Source organism: Ailuropoda melanoleuca, chromosome 3 (assembly GCF_002007445.2).
Source record: "Ailuropoda melanoleuca isolate Jingjing chromosome 3, ASM200744v2, whole genome shotgun sequence".
Lineage (NCBI taxonomy): Eukaryota > Metazoa > Chordata > Mammalia > Carnivora > Ursidae > Ailuropoda > Ailuropoda melanoleuca.
The window spans coordinates 63,687,485-63,702,538 of NC_048220.1; the positions used below are offsets into that span (position 1 = coordinate 63,687,485).

A 15,054-nucleotide genomic window follows, 5' to 3' on the forward strand; every position below is an offset into this window, starting at 1 on the left:
GAAACCCGGGGGAATGTGGGATTGCAGCTGGCAGCACAAGAGTGTTTGAAAAAGGAAGGAATGGTAACTGTGTCAGTTGCTGGTATAGAAGCCCAGTAAGATGAGAACCAAAAAGCATATCTGTTGTAGTTAGCGATAGAGAAGGAATAAAATAGCAAGAGTTGCTTGTATAGAAGGATTGGAAATTAATAACATTTTGAATGGAGGTAAGGGAATGGAGCCCTCCAATGTATGTAACTGTTTCAAGAGATCTGACTGAGAAGGTAGGACCGAGCAAAGGTGGTGATGTGGTGTAGGAGTCAGGGGGGTTTGTTTGTTCATTTGTTTAGTTTGGAGAGACCTAAGCATATTTACATGTTGATGGAAAAGGCCTATTAAGCAGAGAGAGATTGAATATTCAGAACATGAAGGGACAGTTAGTAGCAGTATGATTGTCTAAAAGGCAGGAGGAGGTGGGATCCAAAAAAGAAAGATTATGATTTCTACTTCAGAGTTATCTCATTATTGTTTGGGATCTGCATGCATTTTTGGAAGTACTTGTGAGAGTATATGTTGGAGATTCTTAAATGTCAGCATTGTTTACTTTTCGTTCACCATCTTCCTGAATTATGATGGGGAAGCATTTGGCCAGATGGTCAGGACCTTAATGTCAAACATTCAGACTCAATGCAAAAGCTGCAGTGTACCTTTAAAAGATGACAAAATAGGATTGAAAAATACTGGTTTTCCAGGAAAGGAAATTACTTATGGATAGTATATATGAGGCATTGACATGATTGCTTGAACTGGTAATCTGAAAATCATCAATAATTTATAAGGGGCCTAGATTTCAACCTTGACATTTGTTCTTGCTGTTCACACCATTAGCTAAAGTTTTAAAAGAACATTCTTTGAGAAACTGGTATAATAAAACATAGAGCTTTTAAAAAATTCTTCTTCGTGAGATAGGGATTTTTTGTTTTTCTCTGTTTAAATGTAGTACAGAATTTTAGGACACGTACCTGTGATAGCATGTTGATTAAAAACTTGACAGCCATTTAAAGCAGGTGAGTCTGCTTTGGCAGTCTTAAATATATAATGTATAAAGTGAGGAATCATTGGATGGGCATAGTTTCAAATTAATAGAGTGAGTTTTTAAAACCCAACATTCGGCATGTTTCTATAAAACTATATATTATTTTAAATATTTCTCAATTATATTTTCATCATCTTTGTGAAAGTTAATAAAAATCATTTTGAGCATATTTTCCTTTAAAATATACATTATTTATTATTTATTTTTAAAAAATTGTTTATTTATTTATTCATCAAAAAGAGAGAGAGAGATCGAGCAGGGGGAAGGAGAGGGAGAAGCAGGCTCCCTACCGAGCAAGGAGCTCAATGTGGGACTCAATCCCTGGACCCTGGGATCATGACCTGAGCTAAGGCAGAGGCTTAACCGACTGAGCCACTGAGGCATACCGTACTTAGTATTTTAAATACACTTTGGAAAAATCTACATGGGTTTAGAGTAGAGTTTTAACAAATTTTTAAAAAAATTGTTATTCTTATTTTTAAGTTATTTAATAGCTTATATTTTCTTTGACACACACACATATCATAGAATGATCTTTATTTCTGGTAACAAACTCACTGATCTCTCTGTTTAAGCAATAAACTTGGCATAGATTAAATTTTGAAGGGATTATATATTAACAAATCATGATTTACGTATTTCAGGGGGAATGGATGCTGTGTTTTCCACAGTTCAGAGTTTTTTGCATGCATCGGCTTCTGGATGGTGTTTCTTTACTTTGGAAGATTCAATATATGGTGTCATGTTAAGAAAATTGTCTTCTACTGTTTATCGATGGCAAGGGATTTTTATTCCACTTGAGGTAAACATTAGTCATTTTATAGTACAGAAAATGTACATGTGAATTTTCGATGTCTTATGAATTACTGTTATTTCTTATTTCCTAGGATTTAAATATAGAAAATCCTAAAACTTGTGAGGCCTTTAATATTGGTCTTTCCCCTTACTTTGTGATAACTCATGAAGAAAGAAGTGATGAAAAGCCTTCTGTAAACAGTGTGTATACATTCACATCTGGATTCAAATTATTTTTGGTAAAAAATACCTTCATTTTTTTTGTAGATTGCTTTATTTAAAGGAAAAATCAGATTGTGTTTATCATTTGCCTTTTCCATCTTCAATGGAAGATAATGTATGTTCTACATTAATGTGAAAAAGATTTTTTTGCAAGTTGATTCACATTTTAGCAGAGTGTCTTAATCCAGGGATATTTCTTGAAAAGGTACCTAGGTATGCATACGTAATGCTCAGAACGATTTTTCAAGTTTTGAACTTCAAATACTAACTCATACTATTACGTATTCAGAGCCTTTCCTAGTAAAAGTCTCCTTTAAATATTTAGTCCCATGGTTTTGTCTTCCTTGCAGGTACAAACAATCATTATTTCGGAAAGTTCTCAAGTAAAATATTTTAGTTCAGACAATCAAGATTATTTAATTGTCGCAAGTCAAAGAGAGGATTCTGAATTAACTCAGGTTTGATTGTTTTAAAGTAAATTTTAAAAAAATTATATATTTGAAACTCATCAAAATGTAATCTGTAAGTTTTAGTATTTAAAAAACCCCATAATTTGATTGTGGCAAAGTAGTAAAGTAGAATATAGATGTTAATTAGTCACAGTTAATTTTTAAACAATAGAATTATAAATATTGTCTTCAGGAGTCAGAGCAAGGGTAGTAATAAGCATGAATATTTAATTAGAATTTAATGTGTTGGAAAACATTATGGAGAAAAATCACATAACTGGCAGATGGTATAACTAAAAATTCATGATTAACATTGCCAAATGGGCACTTAACATCACTCCAGTAATTCCACATTTCTCAAGTAAACTACATCTATCTCATAATCCTAATAATGCTTATTTGATAAATTTCTCGCTCCTCGGACTCCCGTACCTGCTTCTCATCCCCTCATTTTCGCTAATGACTTTGTTGACTAAGCTCCAGAAAGGAAGCTTAGTCATCTTGCCAAGACCAAATTCAGAAACGTTCTTGTAACATAGTTTTATTCCTCCGTCCTATTATGGAGGAAACCTTCCTTCTATAAAAGCCAGGTGCCTCAGGTCATCAAAAGGTTTAGTTACTCCCTCTGTGTCTGGCATCACTAGTGTTTCATCGGATTCTCACAGTCTGTGTAAATGCAGGATCTCCAAGCTTCAAAAGGAATTTCTCTCCTCGTCTCACTCCCTTCTACTTTCTGTTTTCTTCTTTTTCTCCCCTCTGTGGTACGACACCTTGAAGGAATTGTCTACCTGTTTTGTCTTACCTCATGGACACTGATGACAACTGTGTCGAGAATTCACTGCATGTTTTTCTGTCTTTGTTTTAGGCTGCTTCCTGTTAGCATGTGACAGTCACTTCATCCTCAAATTTCAACCACCTCTCCTCTTCATGTCTATGGTACTGCAGGTTCTCCTCCTGTCTCTGTGTGCAGCCCTCCCAGTCCCCACTGCCACTTCCTCTTCCCTTCTCTGAACTCCGATGTCTTGCAGTTTTCCAGGTTTAGTTTTAGTTCAGATTTCTTTTCACTCACTCTGGGTTCTTCTATCAATCCTCTGTCTTTAGGTATCAGCTATAGGCTGTCTTCCACTTTTCTTGGTAGCCTTTTCTCTAATTTCTAGACTTACACATCTAACTTCCTATTGGCATTTCCACATACATATATTTTAAGTATCTAAAATTGAACAGATCCCGAACTGAACTTTGATTTTTTTCTGTCAAACTTGTTGCAGTGCTTGCTTTCATCTCAGGAAATGGCAACTTCATAAATGCAATTGCACAAGACAAAATGCTGGCATACATCTTTCTTGATTATTCATTTTTATTCATTCACATATAATTTATTCCTGTTTTTTTTATATCTCCCAGTAATGTTTTGAATACGGATATTTCTTTTCACCTCTGCTTCTCTCTCCATAGTCCAGCTTCCACCATTTCTCTCCCACATTGTTGGAGTTGCTATCTAGCTGGTCTCTGAACTTCCCTGTCTCCTTACATCCATCCTCCATCAAGAAGCTGGGGTAGTCTTTCAAAAATATTAATTATTTCATGTTATTTCTCATTTTAAAACTACTCAATGATTTCCAATTATACATAGAATAAATTCTAAGTTATTTAATATGGACTATAAAGCATAACCTTAGTTCTTTATCTACCCAGCACAGGATTGGATTATGTCTGTTGTCCTGCTGTAATTGTAAGTTTTGTCCCTTTTGCTCTGTAAAGGATCCCCATGATACATTATATAGTCATCCTACCAAAAGATACCTCATGAACTTACCTGTCCAGTCTTACTGTCTTCATTCCCTCAGGACTGTCAACTTCCTTTTAGTTGGACCAGTCTTCATTCAGCTTATGACAAACATTTTCTGCCTTAGAAACTTTGTCAGTGTCATTCTTTGTAAATTTATTTCCCTAGTAATACCCATAATTCTCTATGATATTCCAAATGTTATCTTCAGCATTTGTCTCAATTGAGTAATCATACATTTCTTTAATTATCGATGTGTTTATCATTTGCCTTTTCCTATCAGTTAGTAAGGTCCATAGGGGAGAGGCCACTCTCCATAACCCCTAGCATAATGCCAGGCTCACATAGGTTCCCAGCTGTTGACTGAATAAATACAATTCTCTGTGCAATTAACCAGATTGTATAAGAAACCAGGTGGATTCAGGATTTTCTTTTAATTTTAAATATATGAACACTCACCTTAAAACCTTGTGTACATTGCCACCTTCAGGACTAAAGAATTTTGGTTTTTCTTTTTACATCCTATTGCTTAAACAGTGGGTAAGGAATATTATAACATCAGAAAGTTTCTTATCCTGATCTGAATTTTTCAGATTTATATGACTTCTCTCCTGTTTTTGGTTTTCCCTTTCTCTTGCTGTGACCAACCCCTACCCAGATTTATATTTGAAATTGATTTATTTTCACATAACTTCTTTTTCACTTATTTCTCTGTGTGTGCTTACACACACACACACACACACACACACGCCCACACACACACACACATAAAAGAAAAAGAGAGAGCAGTGAGAGAGCATCAGTTGTGATATTTTCTCAAGTATGAAAGTATCCTCCTAACTAAATAAAGGGGACTAGGAGAGTGAATATATGATATTGCTTAAATTCACACAAGTGCTAAATTCCTAGTTATAAAGGGGTTTGTATTTGAACATTTCCTGCAGGTCTTCAGATGGAGCGGAGGAAGCTTCACGTTACATCAGACACTCGCAGTCCGTGGTGTGCTGAGCATAGCCTTGTTCACCAGAGGAGGCTCTGTGTTCTTAGCCATTTCCCAGATTAATGCCAGGCCAAATTCCCTTCTACTGAGATGGTCTGGCAGTGAGTTTATTAACTTTCAAGAAGTGCCAATTAATGGGACAACACAAGTTGAGGCCTTGACTTCAGGCGATGACATTTATTTAATTTTTGCTAAAACTGTCTTTCTAGGTGAGAAGATAATGGTGTTTGTAATGCATTCATAGTTGTCAAAATTATCCAGCATTCACGTCATATGTTCTGTATGAAAACATTTAATTCTTGGAATAATTTTTTGCTAGTCCATTTCTTGATGGACTGTCAGCTACAAGTGGATTTTGGAAAAAAATCCACATTTTAAGTGATATGTGTATAATCTTTGATTATGAACTACTGCCTTAAAGTTATATTAAAATAAAATTGGGGATGGGCATGTAAAGTGGAAAGATCTATGAAAAGATTTCTGAAGCTCTCATATCCAAAGTGCAAACAGTGACATTTTATATGACTATACTTGGGGAGCCATGGGTAACTTATAGTAGTAATAGATAGTGCTCAGCGACTTTTGATAAGACTATCTGAAAATAGTCTCTGAATATAAATATGCTTTCTTCTGCCTAATGGAACTTCCATAGGTAAAATTTCAACATTCCTAAAAAACAGAACATGTGTCACTGTTCTTTCTTTAATATCAGGTCATGATTAATCAGTGGCCAGCCATGTATGTACTTGATGTGGTAAATGTGAAAAGACTTTTGAAGTGCTTCCTACTAGGTTGTATTTTTGTTTAACTAAATGAATTTGGAGGAATATCATACTAAATCTGTTTTTAAAAATAAATTTGATTTGTTAAAAATTTTTTACGGTGTAATTTTGTCATTTTTCTTCCTGTCACTTTTGCCTTCAGATTTGACTTTTATTCCATTATTGTAGGAAATCAGAATTCAATTGATATTTTCATCTGGGAGACAGGGCAGTCCTCTTTCAGATATTTTCAATCCCTGGATTTTGCTGCTGTTAATAGGATCTACTCCTTTACTCCAGCTTCAGGAATAGGTAAGGTTTTTAAACTGCTAACTAATCTGAAATGCAGTGTGGACAGCTAGAATAATTCAAATCTGAGTATTTTAATAAGGATGTAAAATCAGGATCTTAACAGAAATATTTCTGGAAATCCTAGAAATTCAAAAGGACTAATACTTTTAAAATGGGCATTGCACTTGAGAAGAATCAGAAATACTGAAATATGGCAGAAAATATTAGTGAAGGATATAGTAAGGTATGATATATTTCTTTTGTCTAGAGAAAAATGATGAGTGACATTACATATGTTTTAAATATGAAAATACATAAGGATAACAGGTACCTGCATTGAAGTATTTTTAAGTCAGAAACAGATTGTTAAGAACTCTGTGGTCCTTGTTCACTCCCCCATCCTTCTTCCAGTCTGATCCTTTCTTGGTTTTCTGTACTTTAATCCACATATCAGAAACATAAGCAATAATTTTATTTTCAGTGGTTTCCAAAACAAAGTCTGTTAGTGAGAAACCAAGGGGTGAATGTTGTCTGGAGACCATAGGCCATTTCAGAGTTGGTGAAGAATCACTTGGGTGGGCCCCAGGTAATAAGGTTCAGAAGGCAGCAGCATTTGGCCTGAGGAGCCTGTGGGGCTGCCTCCCAGAGCAGGGGTGAACAATGCAGCGGGCACGTTCAGTGAGTCAGCATGTCTCCTGTTGAGGTGCCCAGGGAAACTTGGCAGCCAAACGAAGTGACTCAGCCTGTGAGTCTGGATGAATCAAAGTTCTGCTTTTAAATTGAGACAGCAATTTTTATGAATTAAACAACACCATTTATTGATTAGATATTATATGGAAGTCATTGTTTAAAGTTATGAAGAGTTCCTTGCCTTCAAAGGTTTAATGTCTGGTTGGAGAAGCCAGAAAAATATTAAGACAATAATTCAAGATTGAAGTCCAGGCCCATTTGTCCTGTGATTAGTAGAATTGAAGCGGGTGAGAGGTCTCAGCGCGGACCTTGACCTAGGCCTGGGAAGGCTGATAGGAAATGTTGTGGGTAAAGGGAAAGGTGTGAGCAAAAGAGAAAGGTAGAAGTATATATGACCTTGTGGGCACAAGGAGCAGACTAGAGTGGTGGGGACAGTGGGTTTGACTCAGAATGTAGTGGTGGTAAGGTTGGAAACATACACTAGCGTCTATACAAGAAGGTCTAAAATGTCAGGCTTAAGATTTGATCTGTGTTTGGATGGTTCAGTGGTTCCTGAATAGTTTTCCCTTAGGAACTTTTCACCCTTTTAAAAATTTAAGGATTTCACGTGTATTCTATCCACTGATATTTATTGTATTAGAAATTAAAGAGGAAAAATTTTAAAGATACTTACTAATTCAATTGAGAATGATAGCAGTGAACTCATTACATGTGAATGAAAATAGCATGTTTTATTTATAAAAAACATATTTTCCAAAACAACATTTTTGTAAGAAGGGTGGTATTACTTTTTGTAAGTTTCTCTCATGTCTGCCTTACGGGACAACATCTGTATTCTCATGTCTGTGTCTGTATTGTACTTACTGTAATATTACTGGTCATATGGCCTCTAGAAAATCCACATACGCTCATGGAAGAATGAGAATGATGTAGACAAATAACATCTTAGTATTACTACAAAATAGCTTTGACTTCTCAGACCCTCCTGAAGTGCTTCAGTGACCGCTAAGGGTTTGGGGACGACACTCTGAGCATTTTTGGGGTAGAGAAATCCTTGAAGGCATTTCAAAGGCAAGTGATGATCAAAGGCATGTTTTATAACTCCACCTAGCTTTGGTGTATAGAATATGCTGGATGCAGTAGTTTGCAACTGCCCAGGCAAGAGTCGATACAGAAGCCTCTGTGATGGTTAGAGACGTGGCACTGAAGAAATCAATTAGAGGTTTAGCTTTTGGAGACATCGATGCATTCAGATCATTGAACTCACAAGAGCCAAAATCTACAAAATAAATGATATTGAGAGGAGTAGAGGATTTAATTTAGCACAAACCCAGGAGTCTATTCTTGTCGTTTTTCTCCTAGGTGCCTGGCTGCCATTTTCTGTATCAGGCACTGTAATCCTTAGACACTGTCTCCTGCAGTCATTTCCCCTGCGGTCCAGGAATCAGATCTTACTTATCTCTCACTTTGTATGGATTATCTATCTCATTGTGCTTTGTCTCCCTGTGCCCTACCCCTCCTCCGCCCTGTGTCCCCACACCACGTTCTCCCAGACCCTGGCCTCCACTCCAGGTTCACTCTGCTGTCAGAGTCCTGTGTCTGTCTCTGTTCTGAACTTCCTCTCCATAAATAAATTCTCTTTATTTGTCAGCCTCTGACAGGCCATGAAGCTGTGATGTTATCCTGTGAAATACAGCTCTGTGACTTTCTCATCATTCATTCAACAGTTGATTTACTACATGAATTCTGTATCTTTCATCATGTGTTTGTTTAGTTTGTGTCTACTTGTCCTTTAATTTTGTGGCTTTATTATTTTTGCTTTTCTTGTACCTCAAGTTTTCAAGTGGACTAACTGTATCTACTTGAGTCACTTATTATAATTCAAAATAGTTTCCTAATGAATGTTTTTAAGGATGACAAGCGCTGCCTGTGAATGGGCTGTTAATTGAAGTTATAGAATTCCCTTTAAAGATTTTTAAAGAAATAGAATAGGCACACTTTCTAAAAGAATTTATGAAAAATTCTGCCAGAGGCTTGTTAAGGGACCCATTGTGAGGTCTTTTTATTTCTTTTGTTTCTGTGACTTGAGGTTGTAAAAGTATGAAAAGATTATAAGTAATTATTTAGAATGGCTTATTATAGATCCCCTGAAAGCTGAAATTATGCATTAAATAATATTCAAGGACTTTCTTATTTTGAATATGTCAAATATTAGATTGGAGCCATGACTGTGAGGATTACATATTTATTCTGCTTAATGACTTGACAGAGATTATTAGGTAGAAACTACATTCTTTAAATGGAAAAGGAAGAATGAATATGACAAAGGCTGCTAGGACATATAAACTTATCTTTCCCCTCTTCCTTCTCTCCTTCATTATTTTTTTAGAAAAATGCCACTTACGTACCAGGCATGGTGGTAGGCCCTGAGGAAACAAGGGTAAACAAAATCTTTTATACCCCCTGCTCTGAAGTTTTACTGTGCAATAGGGAAGAGAGACATGATGCATAATGACACAAATAAGCTTCTAACTACAAACCTAACTGCTGTGAGAGAATAAAGTGCTCTCCTACCACAAAATGGAGAAAATTTGACCAGGTCTAAGGGATGCCCAGAAAGTTTCTATAAGGAAGAGCCATGTAATTAATTCTGCTGGAGAAACACTTACCCCTACCCCTCTCCTTCATTCCCCAACACTCTCCGCTTTGCCAAAACTATCCCCTCTGAAAATCATCATCTGTGGAAATGACTTGGATGAATTTATTACTCTCTTCATCCCCGTGTAGTCAACATATGAAGCCCAGGCCGCCTTGGGAGAAAGCGACTCATCCCATCTGGTCTGTGCGTGCTCTGGACCACATGAGCCATAACTTTGAGACTAGAGGCTCAACTCTCCCCTCGCCCAACTTCCCAGACCCTTCCACAGCACCCCCAGAACAGAAACTATGGCACTTCTCTCAAAATGTCCCTCATCTCCTCGCACTGGAATCCCGCCCTGTCCTGAGGACACTGCTTCCCATGCAGCCCTCTTTGGCTGTCCTATGTGTTCCCTGTTTCTTCTTCTCCCAGATCTCTTAAGTGCTAGGAATGCTCACTCTAGCACTCGGTCCTGGGACTGCTCTCTGTGTGCTCACTCCTTAAATAATCTCAGCCAGTTGCCTTCCTTTGGGATACTTTTGTTTGTTTATTTATAGTTTTGCTAACTGGAAGGGAATTCTGTAATTAGTTCCAGTTAAAATTCTGTTCCCCAGAGTAGACTTAGGGTTTTTTTTTTTTTCCTTATAACTCCTGGCCCAGTTCTATGATCTTAAACAGTACAAATGGTTATTTTCTGAGAAAACACTCTGCATACAAAAGTGCAGATTTGAGCCCTGTACTTTTCCTACTCTGAATGTCTGATTATTTGCTGCCTTCTCATACTTTTCAGATTGGGAGGAAGTAAACAGGGTATATCTGCAAGGATTAAGATAATCAGTGATGCTCAGAACACTTTATGATTTGGGTTGAGCCTGTAGATTGATTGATTGATTGAGACTGTAGAATCATTTAAACTTGGGAGATGTTGAGATCCATCTGAGGAATTTGCTCTTTACTGAGTATCTTCAGTTTTACAGAGCTATATGAAAAATATATAATCATTTTTTAAAAGCAGCTTTATTAATAACATTTTTCTTGATTTTTACCTCTTATGCAACATTTACTAACCTGCAATAGTACTTAAATAATTACCATAAATAAACATAATGATTAATTCTTGATATTTAAGAGTAGGGATATGGATCTTCCATTGTAACCTTATAGGCTGAAATTTTCATGGTTTCCAGTTCTATGTGCTGTTTTAATAACCAAACCCATCTTAGTTGGTATCTTTATGTTCCGATGTGTTTCTTTAGGTATTGGAATTTGTGCATGTTTCTGGTGGTTTCTGACGCTTCTCCCTAGTTTTCAGTCTGAAGATTGCTCAGTGGCATGTACAATGTAGTAAGCTCCCTGACTGCGAATTTCCCCTCCTATGCCATGTACTAAGCCCCTGTCCCCTCCATATTTGCTAATATTTGCCATTGCGTTGACTCATTAAGAACACATCTTCCTACCAACATTTCAAAAAGCATTGGCAGCTTATACCCTGAGATCATAAATTTGTTCATATCCTTTGGCCTAATTACCACCTTTAAGAATTTATAAAGTGAAGGAGCACCTATGTGGCTCAGTCGTTTAAGCATCTGACTCTTGATCTCAGTTTAGGTCTTGATCTCAGGGTCGTGAGTTCAAGCCCCACGCTGGGCTCCATGCTGGGTGTGGAGCCTACTTAAAAAAAAAAAAAGAATTCGTCAAGTGAAAAGAATTAATAACTGTCTCTAATTAATATTAAAAAATAAAAAATAATAAACATTCAATGTAGAGAAACTATATTTTATTTTATTTTTTTTTTAAAGATTTTATTTATTTATTCAACAGAGATAGAGACAGCCAGCGAGAGAGGGAACACAAGCAGGGGGAGTGGGAGAGGAAGAAGCAGGCTCATAGCAGAAGAGCCTGATGTGGGGCTCGATCCCATAACGCCGGGATCACGCCCTGAGCCGAAGGCAGACGCTTAACCGCTGTGCCACCCAGGCGCCCCAGAAGANGCCACCCAGGCGCCCCGAGAAACTATATTTTAAAGATCAACTCTATAGATTATCTATGCATTAAAATCATAGGGGCGCCTGGGTGGCTCAGATGTTAAGCATCTGCCTTCGGCTCAGGGCGTGATCCCAGAGTCCTGGGATCGAGCCCCTCATCAGGCTCCTCTGCTGGGAACCTGCTTCTTCCTCTCCCACTCCCCCTGCTTGTGTTCCCTCTCTCACTGGCTGTCTTTCTCTCTGTCAAATAAATAAATAAAATCTTTAAAAAATATATCATAAATTTGAATGCTTTGTAGCAACATCTAAAAAGTGCCATATAAATATAGGATTAAGATTTTTAATTAAGAATTTTTTGTATTTAATCTGTTTATAATTATGTTCATCACGAATTCATATGGATGGTGACAGAAATGGAAAATATAAAAATAAAACATTTCGTTGTGGTACTATGCATATTTTTCACTTCTAAAAATATCCTACCATGCTATCCAACAAATAAATACTGAGATGAATACAGAGAGTCCACAGTCCATTTGGGCTTTACTATCCAGTGGTTTCTTATTAAGTGGATTGTGGGTTTATTATTAGGCTGGTTTGGTCACTCCACAGCATTTAAAAAATTACTGCTTACATTTAGTTATTTCAAGTAACATTTTGATTTTCAGAAATCAGGTCATACTTAATTATCCAGAAATCAAAATGGAACTTTGAGTGTAGAAAGTTTTAGTTTGGTACCACGAAAGGAAGTGTGTGCGGTGACATTCAAGTTTCACTGTAGTTGCCTTTTCGTTCCTTTCCACAGTCCACATCCTTCTTATTGGCCAAGCTATGTCTGCTCTTTACTGCTGGAATTCAGAGCTGAATCAATTCTCTTCTATTCTGGAAGCCCCTTCTGCTCGTGATGCAGCTTCCGTTACAGTAAAGTCCTTTAATTCAAGCAAGAGTTTAATTGCTCTCGTAGGAGCTGTGCACTCACACATATATGAGCTGGCCTACATCTCTAGCCAGTCTGACTTTATTCCTAGGTAGGTTCAACGTTTTATACAAAATCTCTTTATGCTCACCATAGTTTTATATGGCACCTGATTCCTAAGTGTTTATTTAGTGACTGGAAATATACAAAATATAAGAGTAATTTGTAATCTAGAAATTTGGTTATATTCCATAGTTCTTAATATCTATTTTATGAAGGTAATCAGTATTACAAACACTTTGTATTATAATTTTATTTATGAAATATGATTTTTCCAAATGTTTACTATTAATCAGTGTTCTGAGAGTTTTATGGGTTTGTACATGTATATGCCTGAGATTTGTTGCAGCTGACTTATTTGATATACTTCTTATGCTAGTTCAGGTGAACTGATATTTGAACCTGGTGACAGAGAAGCTGTAATAGCGGTAAACATCCTTGATGATACAGTTCCAGAGAAAGAAGAATCCTTCAGAGTTCAGCTTAAAAATCCCAAAGGAGGAGCAGAGATTGGTATTAATGGTTATGTAAAAATAACTATTCTGTCTAATGATGATGCCTATGGAGTCGTTGGATTTGCTCAGGTAAAGATCCACACTTAGAAATCAAAATGATTTATTCATTGTATTTATTTATTTTAAAGATTTTATTTACTTATTTATTTATTTAGAGCGGGAAAGCATGGGAGTGGGGGGAAGGGCAGAGAAAAAGGGAGAAAGAGAGAGAATCTCAAGCAGACTCCGTGCCAAGCATGGAGCCCGATGCAGGGTTCAGTCTCTTGACCCTGAGATCATGACCTGAGCTGAAATCAAGAGTCAGACACTTAACCAACTGAGCCACCCAGATGCCCCTATTTATTGGATTAATATATTAGATGTCAGCACTCAATCCTGCTTTGAGTATCTTCAGCCTCTCTTCTTTCTCTTTCCCCATTTCATGCCCCTACTCTGCATTTTATGGTGAAATTTACTGATGTCTTATAATTCCTACACACTGAAACCTCTGAATCAGCTTGTCCTAAACTTTTTTATTGTACTGATTCTCTTACAAGATTGAATTTGAAATGTTACCCGTTTGCCTTAGTCCTGGAGTTTGGCTCCACTTTAGCCTTATCTCTAGGGGGTGGGTAATGATGAAGCAGGTTCCAAATGGACTACAGACTGTGTTTTGTCACATGCATCACCCAGAAGTATATTACTGTCCTTTGTGTATTGAGGGAGAGAGAAAGAGAGAGTGTGGGGGGTTTATGTTTGTAACCGTACATACACTGTACACATGGAGGTGCTTTCTCCCGACGAAAGAGAACTATGCAGATCTTAGCAGGTCGAATTCCATGCTCAGACTTCATATTCCTTTACCCATAAACAAAAGGACACCCATTTATATTGCATCATTTAGACCTGTTTGCCAACTCTATCTTGATTTCTTAACTGGAGTTGTAGCTGCAGCTATCATGCATCGTTCTCTGAAATATTCTGCAAGTAAGGAAAACCCAACTAAAAGTGGCTTAAACACCAAAAACATGTTCACAGAGAAGACTGGCTTTTGGGTTGGATGTATACTTTACTGTGTCACCATGGCTCAGATTCTTTCCATTTCTCCACTTTGCCAGCATAAAGTTGATTCTTCATTTGGTTGGTTGAAAGCTGATGTTATTGTAGCACCACGGCTTTCTTGTTTATGTCCAGGTGAGGAGAGAGAAATGTGTCAGTTGGGGTAAGGAAAAGATTTCTCAAAAGCCTCTAGAAAACTCTTCTTATGTCTCATTGGCCAGAACTAACAAGGCCACTCATTCATCTGTTCATTAATTTATTCATTCATGTAGCAGTTATTTAACAAACACCTACTATGTACCAGATACTGTTTCAGATGCTAGAGATATATCAAAAAATAAAATCGTAAAAATCTCTATCCTCATTGTCCTAAATTATGGAGAAGGCAAAGGGAGACAGACAGTAGACAAAGATGTGGGAGACATCTGTACTCTGTGTGATGGTGGTAAGTGCCCTGGAGGAACGTTAGGCAGGACGAACTGATGGAGATTATGATACTGGGGATGGAGGTTATGTGCCCAGAAATAAAACATAGGCTATCAGGGAGGGTGACCCTGAGGAAGTGACCTGAGGACGAGAACCTGGAGGAGACAGGGAAGAGCATTCAAGGCAGGGGGAGCCATCAATAAGAGGAAGAGGCCTCACCCGTCTGTTGCAGAAGGAGGCCACTGTGGCTGAAGTCAGTGTACAAGGGAGAGATGAGGCCCAAGAGGTGAAGGGCCAGCCCCCTGTTTCAGGCTTCCCCAGCAACACCCACAGGCTTATGCCTTGGTAGGAGGACTCAAAGGACTCAGGGTTTAGTCATACTCAGGGAAGGGGATACAAAGCAAAAT

General features: G+C 37.4%; 1 protein-coding gene across 1 annotated transcript in view; it reads left to right on the plus strand.

The window, feature by feature from the left end:
• Window positions 1–15,054, plus strand: part of ADGRV1 (adhesion G protein-coupled receptor V1) — a 520,697-nt gene that overhangs the window by 142,788 nt on the left and 362,855 nt on the right. The window contains exons 46-52 of the mRNA XM_034655643.1: window positions 1,720–1,877; window positions 1,963–2,109; window positions 2,443–2,550; window positions 5,272–5,536; window positions 6,278–6,400; window positions 12,498–12,720; window positions 13,048–13,252. Coding sequence (XP_034511534.1) covers window positions 1,720–1,877; window positions 1,963–2,109; window positions 2,443–2,550; window positions 5,272–5,536; window positions 6,278–6,400; window positions 12,498–12,720; window positions 13,048–13,252 — 1,229 coding nt within the window. The remainder of the gene's footprint in view (window positions 1–1,719; window positions 1,878–1,962; window positions 2,110–2,442; window positions 2,551–5,271; window positions 5,537–6,277; window positions 6,401–12,497; window positions 12,721–13,047; window positions 13,253–15,054) is intronic.